At 39.8% G+C, this 14,302-nt stretch overlaps 2 protein-coding genes across 3 annotated transcripts; both read right to left on the bottom strand.

Annotated features, from left to right (window-relative positions):
• Window positions 1–7,399: 7,399 nt before the first annotated feature.
• LOC134668750 (UDP-glycosyltransferase UGT5-like) lies at window positions 7,400–12,038 on the bottom strand. Of its 2 annotated transcripts, none has more exons than XM_063526200.1 (4): window positions 11,160–12,038; window positions 8,735–8,954; window positions 8,087–8,306; window positions 7,400–7,672 (listed from the first exon to the last, which is right to left on the bottom strand). In XM_063526200.1, exons 1-4 carry the CDS (start codon window positions 11,979–11,981, stop codon window positions 7,411–7,413), a joined length of 1,524 nt encoding a protein of 507 aa, XP_063382270.1. In that variant the 5' UTR covers window positions 11,982–12,038; the 3' UTR covers window positions 7,400–7,410. The 2 variants fall into 2 exon arrangements, with proteins under 2 accessions (XP_063382270.1, XP_063382271.1); XM_063526201.1 differs by lacking the exon at window positions 11,160–12,038 and adding an exon at window positions 9,190–10,026.
• A 1,072-nt stretch (window positions 12,039–13,110) lies between these two features.
• LOC134668632 (UDP-glucuronosyltransferase 2B20-like) lies at window positions 13,111–14,014 on the bottom strand. Its single transcript, XM_063526073.1, has one exon. It carries the CDS (start codon window positions 13,969–13,971, stop codon window positions 13,111–13,113), a length of 861 nt encoding a protein of 286 aa, XP_063382143.1. The 5' UTR covers window positions 13,972–14,014.
• Between the last annotated feature and the right edge of the window lie 288 nt (window positions 14,015–14,302).

The raw sequence follows: 14,302 nt of genomic DNA, 5'->3' as shown, positions 1-14,302 counted from the left end.
GAATGAACATGGGTCAAAAGGATAATATAAAAATAATAAAATCATATATGTTTATTTTGAGTTATAGTCGTGTGTCGATAGATGGCAGTAAATTTACAGTTGATTTACAGTGACTACAACATTTACTATGACAGGACCCCTCTATACTATCTATTGTTTTTGGTGGCAGCATCCTCAATATTGTCGATTTAAACGATTTCCAATTTGTAATTTTCATACATTAGTCAGGTTGTGAAATGATTATTTTTATCATCTTTATACAGAACCCCCATAGTGTAGATTTCGTTCGATAGCGTGACGAGCATTTTCGTTTACGTTATTTCACACAATAAATAATAGTACTAGGCACAGAAGACTCACTCTCTAACAAAACGCGTCTGTCACGATCAGCACAGATATGGCCGCTAGGTGGCGACAGCGCCACGCGCGGCTTATGGCAAACCCCAAAATTGGGGTCGAACGGATGTACTTTTAGCTACCTGTAGCAAAGCGACGAAATCGCGGAGTGAGCCACGCCTGGTTACGTCTATTTTTGTATGGGATTTACAGCGCGCCAAGCTTACACGTTTTGGAAACTCAAATCATAAATTTCATTCGATAGCGTGTCATTTTATGTTTTTGTGATTTTCAGTTTCCAAAACGTCCCGCTTGGCGCGCTGTTCAAAATTGTCTAATCTATTGTACCTACAGAGTACAGGATGGTCACACATGTCCTATGTAGATAGATTTAGTGAAAAGATTGGATAAATGAAATTTACACTAGGGCTAGTCTTCAAAAGAGAGAGTTTTTAGAAGAAAATCCATAGTAATTCAGCCTTGAATTTCCCAATCATACTAAATATCAGACTATACAAATGTCAATGGTTTTAGGACACAAAACAAAAAGGCCCATTAATAATTTCATACGCGTTTTGTTTGCCAAAGAACTACGCTACGTCAACCTTCAACCAACAACCCTTTACATGCTTTCACCCCAAAATTCATCTACTGTCATAAATCATTATGAATATTTAAGCCCGAAGCGTTTCCGTGTACCATTCACACTTTTAATTCAAAATAAACCTTATTCCGAAGACATAAGGTATACAAATGGTCAAAGAGTGTTGCCGTTAGTACCACAGATCTATAACTTACTAGATAGCTGGTCAAATATAATTTAAGTTTTTGGCAAAAATTTCATTTTTGGTACAAGCTTTTTATCGCTGACCGTATTTTTCTAAAACTCATGGAGACAATTCTAACAATCCCAAACATAATTTAGTTTGCGTTGTTTTATCACAAAGTTCCCATTATCAGATCAGCTTAGTACTTAATTGTCATCTGATTTACATATGTACTCATAAACAAAATTTCAGCCCAATCGGAAATTTGGAAGTGGGTCAAATTTAGCTTCCAAGATTTGACCCATACTACTTTTGACCTAGAAATAACACTTGCACTGCGTGTGCTATCAAAATTGTTGCAGACTCTTGGTCTAACTAACGTCATTTTATATCTGTGGTTAGTACTGTAATCATGTCACCACAAAAGACCCGCGGTGGGGACAGTCCGAAAGGGACTGAATCCGCAATTTGCTGACACGCCGCGACACCCTAATTTAATTATTTATTGGCAAGAAAGGGTTTTTGTGAAGTTTAAGTAACTAATTATACGGTAAACTAATTTAAAAGGGACTGTAATGCGAGAGGGCAACGAATTATAGCCTAGGTAAGGTTGGAGAAATATGGTAAATAAAATAAAACCGGGCAAGTGCGAGTCGGACTCGCGCACGAAGGGTTCCGTACCATAATGAAAAAAAACAAAAACAAAAAAAAAGCAAAAAAAAAAACGGTCACCCATCCAAGTACTGACCCCTCCCGACGTTGCTTAACTTTGGTCAAAAATCACGTTTGTTGTATGGGAGCCCCATTTAAATCTTTATTTTATTCTGTTTTTAGTATTTGTTGTTATAGCGGCAACAGAAATACATCTTCTGTGAAAATTTCAACTGTCTAGCTATCACGGTTCGTGAGATACAGCCTGGTGACAGACGGACGGACGGACGGACGGACGGACGGACTGAAATGTGTTTCTTTACGACTTTGGTTTAGAATTTTTAGATGATTGGGGATATATTTGATCAAGAAAGCGTTTAATAGTGACGAGGCTACCAAATACCTAAAAAAATAGTGAGACATAGGTGTAGCAACGTCGCTCTCCGGATAGCCTGGAAAGAGTAATAATGACGGGCAAAGTTGAAGGCACGAGACCTCAGGGCCCTCCTTCTACTAGATGGTGTGCTCAAATTACGGCACCTATGCAATTAAAACTGCACGAGGCCATGCGCTTGGCGGGGAACAGAACCCTATGGAGGAACCTAGTCTTCAACAGAAGGATATGATGTCACGATCCTCAGTATTGAGGGACCGACTGAAGAAGGTGTAGCAAGGTGTTAACTCATGCGAGATCTTACTTGGACATGTAACTTCAATTCTTCCCGGACATATACTCGTAACCAAAGAAATCATTCATGATTGGAAGGGAAACGTCATTAGTATGACTAGTTTATAACAAAGAATAAAAAAAAACAATACAAAATAAATTGATCAACACATCAAATTGAACTATCAAACACTTACAAAACACGTCCCGTAGGAGTGACAAATTTGAGAGATATAAAACGAACGATCTTCCTTGTACAGCAACACTTAACTGTCCACCTGGACCTTATGCCTTTTGTAATAAGGTTCATGAACTATCAGCTTGTTAGTGTGAGCGATGGTACAACTATTTATGGACACAAAAGTATCAATAGGCTTATTGTCATCATTTGCCAATCTAAATCCAACTTTAACATATTCGTATAAGGTTATATTTCGAGTGGAGTTATTGGATTCTGTATTACGGGCACGTTCGGGTACTACATTGAATTCATTTTATATTCTCGAGGGACCGATGAAAGAACCAGGCCTACCGCGAAACCGCGAAGCATGTTCGAGGTTCAAAACTCTCCCTGCTCTCTGTCGCGCTTGTAAATTCGTACGTAAGTGCGACAGGGAGGCAACATGTGGAACGTGGTTCGCGGTAGGCCCTCAGTGTTTTCATAAACAGGTAGAGTTGTTGTTGTTTCCAAGTTTTGAAACTTGGTCGTTTCCATTCGGAGTTTTCGAGTTCGAGAGATTTGCATTGAAATAAAGGGGAATTAGGTTGCTACGCGAAAAGTACGGTGATAAAATTATTAACGGCTTTCTTGGTTGTTGAACAACCTGTAGATAGAACCCTAAATGGTGCAACAATCGCACAACGTGACGGTAGGTGTAAAACCGGCCAAGTGCGAGTCGGACTCGCGTTTCAAGTGTTCCGTATATTAAGTCCGACTCACGCTTGACTGCACATTTCTAATAGGTTTTCCTGTCATCTATAGGTAAAGAATATTTTTTGTATTTTTTCAAAATTTTAGACTCAGTAGTTTCGGAGTTAAAGGGGGGGGAGGGGGGCATTTATGGGAATGGTCGTTTTTGGATATTTTCTTAAATAACTTCAAACCTATGTATTTTAAAATAAAAAAAGGGTCCATTTTTGGGTCACTAATTTCAACTTAATTGGTCAGGTAGTTTCCGAGAAAATAGGCTGTGACAGACGGACAGACAGACGCACGAGTGATCCTATAAGGGTTCCGTCCTTTTGAGGTACGAAATCCTAAAAATACTTCGTTTCATTTAATTACTGTATCCTCACATGAATACTTACTATCACTAACGACCATATAAACTATATTATAGCATGCGTGGCTCACTCTGCGATTTCGACGCTTTGCTACAGGTAGCTAAAAGTACATCCGTTCGACTCCAATTTTGGGGTTTGCCATAAGCCGCGCGTGGCGCTGTCGCCACCTAGCGGCCATATCTGTGCTGTTCGTGACAGACGCGTTTTGTTAGAGAGTGAGTCTTCTGTACCTAGTACTATTATTTATTCTGTGATCATAGCTTGTTACGATTATGAACTGGTTTTGACACGACCTTGACGTAGTGTTGGTTAAGACTCGAGTATTTGGGTCCTCTGCTTCAAGACTCGAATCGTTTTTTTTTTTTTACAAATTAAATCAATACGCATTGTCTTTACGTAAAATTCGTGAATTAGGTACACAAGTCATACAATAACGCTTAATAATTTCTTTACTGTTATTTAGAACAAAACCTATAAAATTCTTGATGGAGTCTTTATTCGGAGACTCGAGTCCTCTTAAAAAAGACTCGACACGACTCGGGACTTAAAATAGTCATCCTAGACCTTCAAATCAAGAGTGAACAGGCACCTTCTGGCCGAGCTCGCTCCATCGTAGGCCACGTCTACGCCTCGGCTAGTCTGTGGCCATGAGTAAGCCCATTCATAATTAAAAAAAAAAGTCATAAGTTTTTTAAGCGTTGAGTATCGTAAAAACGAGCTCAGTTCATCAAATTCAGACTCAGTGGACTCGATATATTAACGCACATTTATAGACGGGTCTAACGCGAAATTTATTCAATTACCTTTATTTACCCGACCTGTCTATAAATATGAGTTAATATGTGTTCAAACGCGAAAGTTTTAAATATTATTTTCTACTCCCGTACTATTATTTGTCATTTAAAGGGTCGTGCACACACCTTTAAAACCCTACCTTATAGTTGTCAAGACAAGTCTTTAGTCTATTCCCAAAAAAAGAATTTGTGCATACACGCAGTATCTTTTTGACGATTTTACGATACTTCGTGTAATGACCACTTAAAAAATATTAAATGAAATACAGTGTTGACAACCTTATTTTAAATGTCATCTCTGACAAATAAGTGAACCATAGACATTTCTTTTTAAATATTATTCATTCATTCATTCTTTTCCCGCCCGTACTCTCCATTTTTGCTACTACTTGATTTAAAAATATTTGTTAAATTTACAATTTTATTTCAAAGTAGTCAAAAAATACACGTGGCGTCTTTATTAACAATTTTCGGCTTCGCCTCAAATTGTTACTCACACCACTCGCCTGTTTTGACCTCTCTTAAACAACGGTTGTATAAAATACTATATCAGTGGACTCGAGTTCTTACCAACATTATCTTGACGATCGACTTGATGATTGGCGCATCTTACGCACGACTTTCACTTCATGTTGCATGCACCAATCAGTGTGAGCGAACTTCAGTACCCTGTTTATCAAAAGCGTGTAACTTGTAATACAAGTGGAAGTCCCTTTTTGACAGCTTTTGTTAGAGAGGGACTTCCACTTGTATTACAAGTTACAAGCTTTTGATAAACAGTGCACTGGTCGTATCAAAATAATATCAAAACCGTAACAAGTTGACAAATCTGAATCGGGCTTCAGGAATATCTCTATATAATTATGTAGTTGGAAGTTGTACAAGTACATTTAGTGCAAACATCTTATATTACAAGTATTACAACTTAATCCGTGTGATAAAGTTAACAATAACACTGTTATCTCTTTGTAGCCGTAAATATTGTCACACGGCTCATCGTGATCTATATTATATTATTACTAAATCATACCTACTCATAGTTCATCTTTTTTAGCATTATCAAAAAGGTAAACAATCTTGACATGTTTTTTAATTGAAAAACACTTATGAATCTAATACGATCATTTATATTCATCTGCTTTCATAAGCTTTCATAAGTTACTATTAACTGATGTTTAAAAGCGTTTTTCAATTAAAAGACATGTAACATCGCTTATCTTCTTTCTAATGCTAAAAAACACATACTATAACGGTCTCATGAACCCTCCGACAAAAACCCACTCCCATATAACCAAAGGTACCTTTTTGCTGAGCAATAAGGTTCTAATTTGTATAGATATTTACAGATATGTGTGTAAAAATGGACAAATATTTCTGGTCGATAAATTCGTATTAACTGAGATGACAGCTCCCGTTGCTGTCGGATTGTATGATGGTCTCATAAATCAAACACGAATGGGTTTAGAGATAAAAATATAATAATACACGTTCCCGGATCTTGCCTAGTGGCTTTTTATATGTAGGTCTTACTAAGCATCCTTTACTGTGGAACCAACCTCAGAAACGTGAAATAAATGTAACATTAGGCCGTTTTTCCCCACGATGTTTTCTTTCGCCTAAAAGCTATATCAAATAATATTCGTATATCGTGCATAGACATGACGACCGGTCTGGCCTAGTGGGTAGTGACCCTGCCTGCGAAGCTGATGGTCCTGGATTCTAATCCCGGCAAAGACATTTATTTGAGTGATAACACAGATAATTTAACACAGATAAATTATTTGTTCCTGAATCATGGTTGTAATCTATATAGGTATAAGGTGCTACTTTATTAGATGCAGATATTTATTCAGCTGATAGTACTCGGCTCCTGGAGTATATTCAAATATGAAACAGTATAGCGTTTACGGTGTTTTTTTTGAAGAAAACTGAAAAACAAATTTGCTACATAAAACACCCTTTTAATGTGATTATTAAATGTGAACTCATTGAACAGATTCTAGTACCTCTTTTACCTCACCTGTCTCTTGATCACTTCCTCCTTTATTAACCTTTTGCGGTTTTCCCGTCGAACCATAATGAAATTTAATTTTTTTCACGCTCATACCACTTGGATACTAGCGCTTCTTTTGATGGATGATGACAATGATAAATATAATATGCTTCAAATCCCGCAGGGCTCCAAGATCAATCATTAATCTAAATACTGGAAACCTAATTAATGCCAACAGCGAGAATAATTAATTGCTCGTACATTTTCAATATTCACATTTGATTCAGCAATTTCGAGTCTATTCAGCAAATGTCCAGTTTTTGATTGGTGTAGTAATCTAATTTAGTATTGGCGATGCTAGTTTTGGATAAACTTGTTACTGAAATATGAATATACAGATGGAAGTGATAATGAAAAAATTGCCATAAAAATTGAAAGTGCTCAAACTGCTCAAACCATGGATTGAGTGTAAGTTTTAGTAAATGATTACTTTTTGATTGTGTTTTTCTGGATAATGAATGGAAAAATGATGATGATGATGACGATGATAATGATGATGGTAATGATGATGATGATGTCTATTAATCTATATGATATTCATAAGCGTTTCTATTACATTCAAATGTGATAATCGCAAAATGCTAAAAAACTGCAAATTAGTTTTGATGTATTATGTACGCAATCAATATATGAGTAATATAAAAACCTAAAAAAAAATACTAATTTATCAAAAATATAAACAGATAACAGCCGGCAATAGGGAAGATGCAATAACAATATATTTATTACTTGTGATAATTGTGATGTGTATTCATTCGGTCACAACTTTATCTATATAATAAGATTGTTACCTACTAGTTTCTTCTCTATAAGTGCTTTTAAAATCGAAAACGTAAAACGGGAAAAACTGTTTTACGATTAAGTAGTTTTGACTTTCATACTTTTTCTAGTTAACATTTTATACAACCCTAAAAGAACCAGCAATACACCAATGATCAGCACAAGAGCGGCCGCTACGATGTCTCCATCGATGAAGGTAAGCCAGCTGACGTGTACGGCGGGGGCGCGCCTGCGCGTGCGACGCCGCAATGTGCGCTCGATCCACCAGATGGCGCGCTCGAGTGACGACTCGGAGCGGTCTTGCATCTCTTCGCTTAGAAGCTTTGAGCGGGAGCGGTAACTGAAATCAAAAAAATATATAATGGAGTTATGTAGGCTTGTCTATTTATCATGTTTCACAAGTTGCTACCATGGTCACGTTATTCTGGCTATAATATAAAATTTGGATCTCTTTTCAAAATCTTCTTAGCCTACTTTAAAGTCGTCAGTAATGGCGACCATGATTGCGACAGTTGTCAAACTACTCGCTCGTGAGAAAATACCACTTGATGATAAGGTAGATATTTGACCCACAACAATTATATTAAATTATGACGATATGTTTCGTAAACTCCAAGAGCCTAGTCCAGATATAACGCTAACTTCACATAGAGTTTTCCCTATTGTATCTTTCTTAACTTCTTGCTGATCTATGAGGCTAATAATTACTGAAACTTTGTTCATAACCTCTTACACTATTTAATGAACCTCTTACCCTTTGTCCTGTATTAGCTCTTCAATATTTTCCCGTAGTTGGTCATCAGTGAATGAAGCAAACTCCAGCCTTCGCCCCACACCAAGCCTCTCGTATTGCTCAGCATTAAACCACTGGTCACCGAGCATAGGAAATGCTAGAAGAGGCACACCAGCGCGGAGGGCCTCGTCTGTGGATTGCAGGCCTCCTTGGGTGATGAAGAGAACCAGCTTGTTGTGGCCTGCGTACAAAAAATATATCTATAGACCAATAAATTATCAGTTTCGTTTTTGGAAGGCGCATATCGCTAGCAAACAAATTCAGCAGATTAGAGCAGTTAAAAAAAAACCATAAGCAGAGAAAAGACAGACCAAGTTGGCCAGATCATGATATTTAGATCCCTCTCTCGTCTTCTTCACAAATCTTCCTTCCTGTATTTACTGAATTGTGAATTGTATTGCTCACAAACCCTAACGAGGTAAATGAGCAGACGAATAATTATAATTACCATCACCCATGGACACCTGCAACACCAGAGAGATAGCAAGTGCGTTACCGGGAAGAACGGGAAGTACGCTGCCTTCTAGAAGATTTGAAGGTCGTATCTATCCTGAAATAGGTGACAGTTCATCTTCAAGCCGTATGTTATCGTTTAAACCAGATACTTACGCAGCAAATCAGACTGCGGCAACCAAGCCGATGTCCGCACATTAGCCGGCAGTCCCGCTGGTGGCTCCTTCCACTTCCACAGCACATCATACGGCAGTGTCTCGAAGACCCGAATGAAAATCGCCATACGCTCCGGTGGAAGCAGCGACGGATCCGCGTTTGTGCCAAAGCTCAAGTAGATGACTCCGTGCTTTGATGAGTCCATCCATGACTTTAGGTCCTGGAAATTCCAAAAACGGTACCTATCTAAAAATTACTCGTTCCCAATACCAACTTTCAACTCCCTTTCACCCCTTTAGTGGATGATGATGAAGTATCCCAATTTATTCCAACTTTTTTTTTGATTTTAGATTACGCGTTACCTATTAGTACCTTCATACAAGTGACCTTAAGTAGATAAGTAAATAGTAGTTAGCGATTTCTGAAATGATTTGTCACTTTTTTCTTCTACGTACCTGAGGCAGATCTTTTGACAGCGCACAATTAAGACTCCCCAAATGTATCACATTAGGCGGCAGAGGGCGGTAGCCCTCAAACACAGGATCTACATTCACCATCAGCAATTCCACATTATTATTTAACTCCACTAACGGGGGCGTATCCTTTCCAAACAAATCACGAAGCATCGTATCTTCTTTCTTCTCGTATGCCATTATTAACTGATTTAATTTGTACCTATTATATAACTCTGTCACTTTCTCCCATAATGTAAGATTGAACAGCCGCGTGCGCAGGAAGTCTGGGTATAATATTGGGTCGACAGGAGCTCCCATTAGATGGTATTGTTCATCCGTTCCCCCAAGAGAACTCATCAATATAACAGGGGCTTCGAAGACGTAAGACAGTGCCCGTGCCGGTCTCGTCCATGCTTCTGCGATCACTAAATCGAACTGCTTTTCTTTTTCAAACACCTTCTTTGCAGCCTCACTCTTAATTTGCTTCGGAAATATTTCTAGCACGAGGTCATGCCCTATATCCGTCTGCGTATACAAATTCTGCTTTCCAGTAGCAGTTTTAAGGAAGCGGTCGATCCACGGAGTGTAGGATACGTCGTGGAGATCGATTTCTGTGAGATTCGGCGGGGCCTGGTCTGGGAAGGCTGGGTCGGTAGTCAAAATGACAACACGATGACGCTTTGCTAACTCCTGTGCTATTGGACGGAACACTACCTGATGGCTAATAGATGGAGTAGGGACTACGATGAGTATCCGCGCGGTATTTCCGTACCATGCGCACACGCATATAATAAACGCGCAACGCCACCCACCCACCATTCTCAAGCCGATTATCACAAGTGCAAAGAATGCTCACTACAGACTGCAATTTGTGAGTGAATAGCAAAAACGTATTAAGTAACACCTCTTGATTATTTAATTTCAACCTTATGTGGACCTCCAAATCATCTACAATTAATACATACATAATATAAGACTTATAAACAGAAGGCCAATTCTGTCTTTACAATTTGATACAGAGGTGTTTTATTATTGTATCTCCATTTTGGATATCACGGGCCTATAAATCCCGGTCTATTGATAGGCTTGCGTAGAGATATAGATCCAACTTTGATGTCATGTCAATTGACTGTTTTGCAATAACATTATTATGTTTACAATTGCAAATTATAAACTGAAATAGATGTCATATACTACAGAAAAAGTGACCAAGACCTCCAGTGGTTGGGGCCGGATTCGAACCGGCGTCTTTAACTTACACGACCTTAGATAAATATTTCTAGAAAAGTGTCTTATGCATAATTATTAGACCGCAGTTTGACTTCTAACCCTCATAGTAAGGGTACTGCCCGGTTGCCAGGCTGAAAAGTGGTTTCTTACCTTCACACAAGTGTAACGCGCTTGTGTCTATGTCGTCATCGTTTTCTATGGAAAGCATCACGTTATCACCGGTCATAGAAACGTAAGCGCCGGAAGCTCCGGCCCGGACCCGGCCCGTTCTAACGTGAGTCATCTTTTAAATAACTAACGACGTTGTTGTACAGTATCTTTAGATATGTATTATACATACATATCTCACTGGCTCAGTGACCCAAAAAGGATCTTAGCCTCTAACATAAGAGTGGCGCACTCTGTCCTATTCTGTGTCACTTCACGCCAGTTGGGTATTCCGAGGGCAGACAGGACTTTTTGGGCTTCGTCACTCCAGCGGTATTTGGGACGCCCAGACGGACGTTTTCCGCCCGGGTGCCCCACATACGCTCTTCTCACAGTACGATCCTCCCCCATCCTCTCCAGGTGACCGAGCCAGCGGAGTCGTGTGGCTTTGATCTCTCCACTTTACTGGACATCGCAACCAACTCCTCTAGCTCCCTACTCTTACTTCGCCTCCAAGTTCCATCTTCATCTCTGATCTCTCTGATCTTATCAGCCTAAGTATTATATTTATTTATAAAATTGTATCGACTTACCTGAGGCAGATCTTTAGGTGGCGCACAATGAAGGCTCCCCAAATGTATCACATTAGGTGGCACAGGGCGATAGCCCGCAAACACAGGATCTATATTCAGCATGAGCAATTCCACATTCTTACTTATTTCCTCCAACGGAGGCGTATCCTTTCCAAACAAATCTCGAAGCATCACATTTTCTTTCTCCTCATGCGCCATTATTAATCGATTTAATTTGTACCTATTATATAACTCTGTCACTTTCTCCCATAATGTAAGATTGAACAGCCGCCTGCGCAGGAAGTCTGGGTACAATATTGGGTCAACAGGAGCACCCATAAACTGGTATTGTTCATCCGTTCCCCCAAAAGGATTTACCAATATAATAGGCGCTTTGAAGAAGTGAGACGGTGCCCGTGCCGGTCTCGTCCATGCTTCAGCGATCACTAAATCGAAATGCTTTTCTTTTTCAAACACTTTCTTTACAGCCTCACTATTCATTTGCTTTGGGAATATTTCTAATATGACATCAAGCGCCGTATATAGCTGAGTATATAAATCGTTTTGCTTTCCATTTGCGGTTTTAAGAAAGCGGTCGATCCACGGAGCGTAGGATACGTCGTGGAGATCTATTTCTGTGAGATTCGGCGGAGCCTGGTCTGGGAAGGCTGGGTCGGTAGTCAAAACAACAACACGATGACGCTTTGCTAACTCCTGTGCTATTGGACGGAACACTACCTGATGGCTAATAGATGGAGTAGGGACTACGATGAGTATTCGCGCGGTATGTCCGTACCATGCGCACACGCATATAATAAACGCGCAACGCCACCCACCCACCATTCTCAAGCCGATTATCACAAATGCAAAGAATGCTCACTACAGACTGCAATTTGTGAGTGAATAGCAAAAACGTATTAAGTAACACCTCTTGATTATTTAATTTCAACCTTATGTGGACCTCCAAATCATCTACAATTAATACATACATACATACATAATATAAGACATAAACAGAAGGCTAATTCTGTCTTTACAATTTGATAAAGAGGTGTTTTATTATTGTATCTCCATTTTGGATATCACGGGCCTATAAATCCCGGTCTATTGATAGGCTTGCGCAGAGATATAGATCCAACACGAAGAGGCCCTTTGAAGAGCTTTGATGTCATGTCAATTGACTGTTTTGCAATAACATTATTATGTTTACAATTGCAAATTATAAACTGAAATAGATGTCATATACTACAGAAAAAGTGACCAAGACCTCCAGTGGTTGGGGCCGGATTCGAACCGGCGTCTTTAGCTTACACGACCTTAGATAAATATCTCTAGAAAAGTGTCTTATGCATAATTATTAGACCGCAGTTTGACTTCTAACCCTCGTAGTAAGGCTGAAAAGTGGTTCCTCAAATCCTCACCTTCAAACAAGTGTAACGCGCTTGTGTCTATGTCGTCATCGTTTTCTATGGAAAGCATCACGTTATCACCGGTCATAGAAACGTAAGCGCCGGAAGCTCCGGCCCGGACCCGGCCCGTTCTAACGTGAGTCCCCCTTTAAGTAACTAACGACGTTGTTGTACAGTATCTTTCGACATGTATTATACATACATATCTCACTAGCTCAGTGACTCAAAAAGGATCTTGGCCTCTAACATAAGAGAGCGCCACTCTGCCCTATTCTGTGCCACTTCTCGCCAGTTGGGTATTCCGAGGGCGGACAGGGCTTTTTGGGCTTCGTCACTCCAGCGGTATTTGGGACGCCCAGACGGACGCTTTCCGCCCGGGTGCCCCACATACGCTCTTCTCACAGTACGATCCTCCCCCATCCTCTCCAGGTGACCGAGCCAGCGGAGTCGTGTGGCTTTGATCTCTCCACTTTACTGGACATCGCAACCAACTCCTCTAGCTCCCTACTCTTACTTCGCCTCCAAGTTCCATCTTCATCTCTGATCTCTCTGATCTTATCAGCCTAAGTATTATATTTATTTATAAAATTGTATCGACTTACCTGAGGCAGATCTTTAGGTGGCGCACAATGAAGGCTCCCCAAATGTATCACATTAGGTGGCACAGGGCGGTAGCCCGCAAACACAGGATCTATATTCAACATGAGCAATTCCACATTCTTATTTATTTCCTCCAACGAAGGCGTATCCTTTCCAAACAAATCTCGAAGCATCACATTTTCTTTCTCCTCATGCGCCATTATTAACCGATTTAATTTGTACCTATTATATAACTCTGTCACTTTCTCCCATAATGTAAGATTGAACAGCCGCCTGCGCAGGAAGTCTGGGTACAATATTGGGTCAACAGGAGCACCCATAAACTGGTATTGTTCATCCGTTCCCCCAAAAGGATTTACCAATATAACAGGCGCTTTGAAAACGTGAGACAGTGCCCGTGCCGGTCTCGTCCATGCTTCTGCGATCACTAAATCGAAATGCTTTTCTTTTTCAAACACTTTCTTTACAGCCTCACTATTCATTTGCTTTGGGAATATTTCTAATATGACATCAAGCGCCGTATATAGCTGAGTATATAAATCGTTTTGCTTTCCATTTGCGGTTTTAAGAAAGCGGTCGATCCACGGAGCGTAGGATACGTCGTGGAGATCGATTTCTGTGAGATTCGGCGGAGCCTGGTCTGGGAAGGCTGGGTCGGTAGTCAAAACAACAACACGATGACGCTTTGCTAGCTCCTGTGCTATTGGACGGAACACTACCTGATGGCTAAAAGAAGGAGTTGGCACTACGATGAGTATTCGCGCAGTATTTCCGTACCATACGCAGACGCATATAATAAACGCGCATCGCCACCCACCCACCATTATTGAGCCGAATGTCACAAATGCGAGGTATCACTAAACACTGCAATTTCTGGGTGAATAGTAAAAACGTGCTTGCTAATCACGAACTGTGGATTGACGACTTTTCCCTTTGAGTAATAAAATTTACATTATGCTTTAATGGCAGATGTAAGGGAACCAGCTTATCGGAATCTATCACAAAAGTAGCTCTATTGTATTGTAAGAATTGTGTTTTTTACAAAAAATATAAATCAATAAATGTATAACTATATAATTAGGTATCAAATCTGGTTTTGATATGACCTAGACGATGGTCTATAGCTCATTTTTGTGCATTTGAAAAAGACTACGC

This window comes from Cydia fagiglandana, chromosome 11 (genome assembly GCF_963556715.1).
Source record: "Cydia fagiglandana chromosome 11, ilCydFagi1.1, whole genome shotgun sequence".
Classification (NCBI taxonomy): domain Eukaryota; kingdom Metazoa; phylum Arthropoda; class Insecta; order Lepidoptera; family Tortricidae; genus Cydia; species Cydia fagiglandana.
This window is presented reverse-complemented; position numbering and strand designations above follow the sequence as displayed.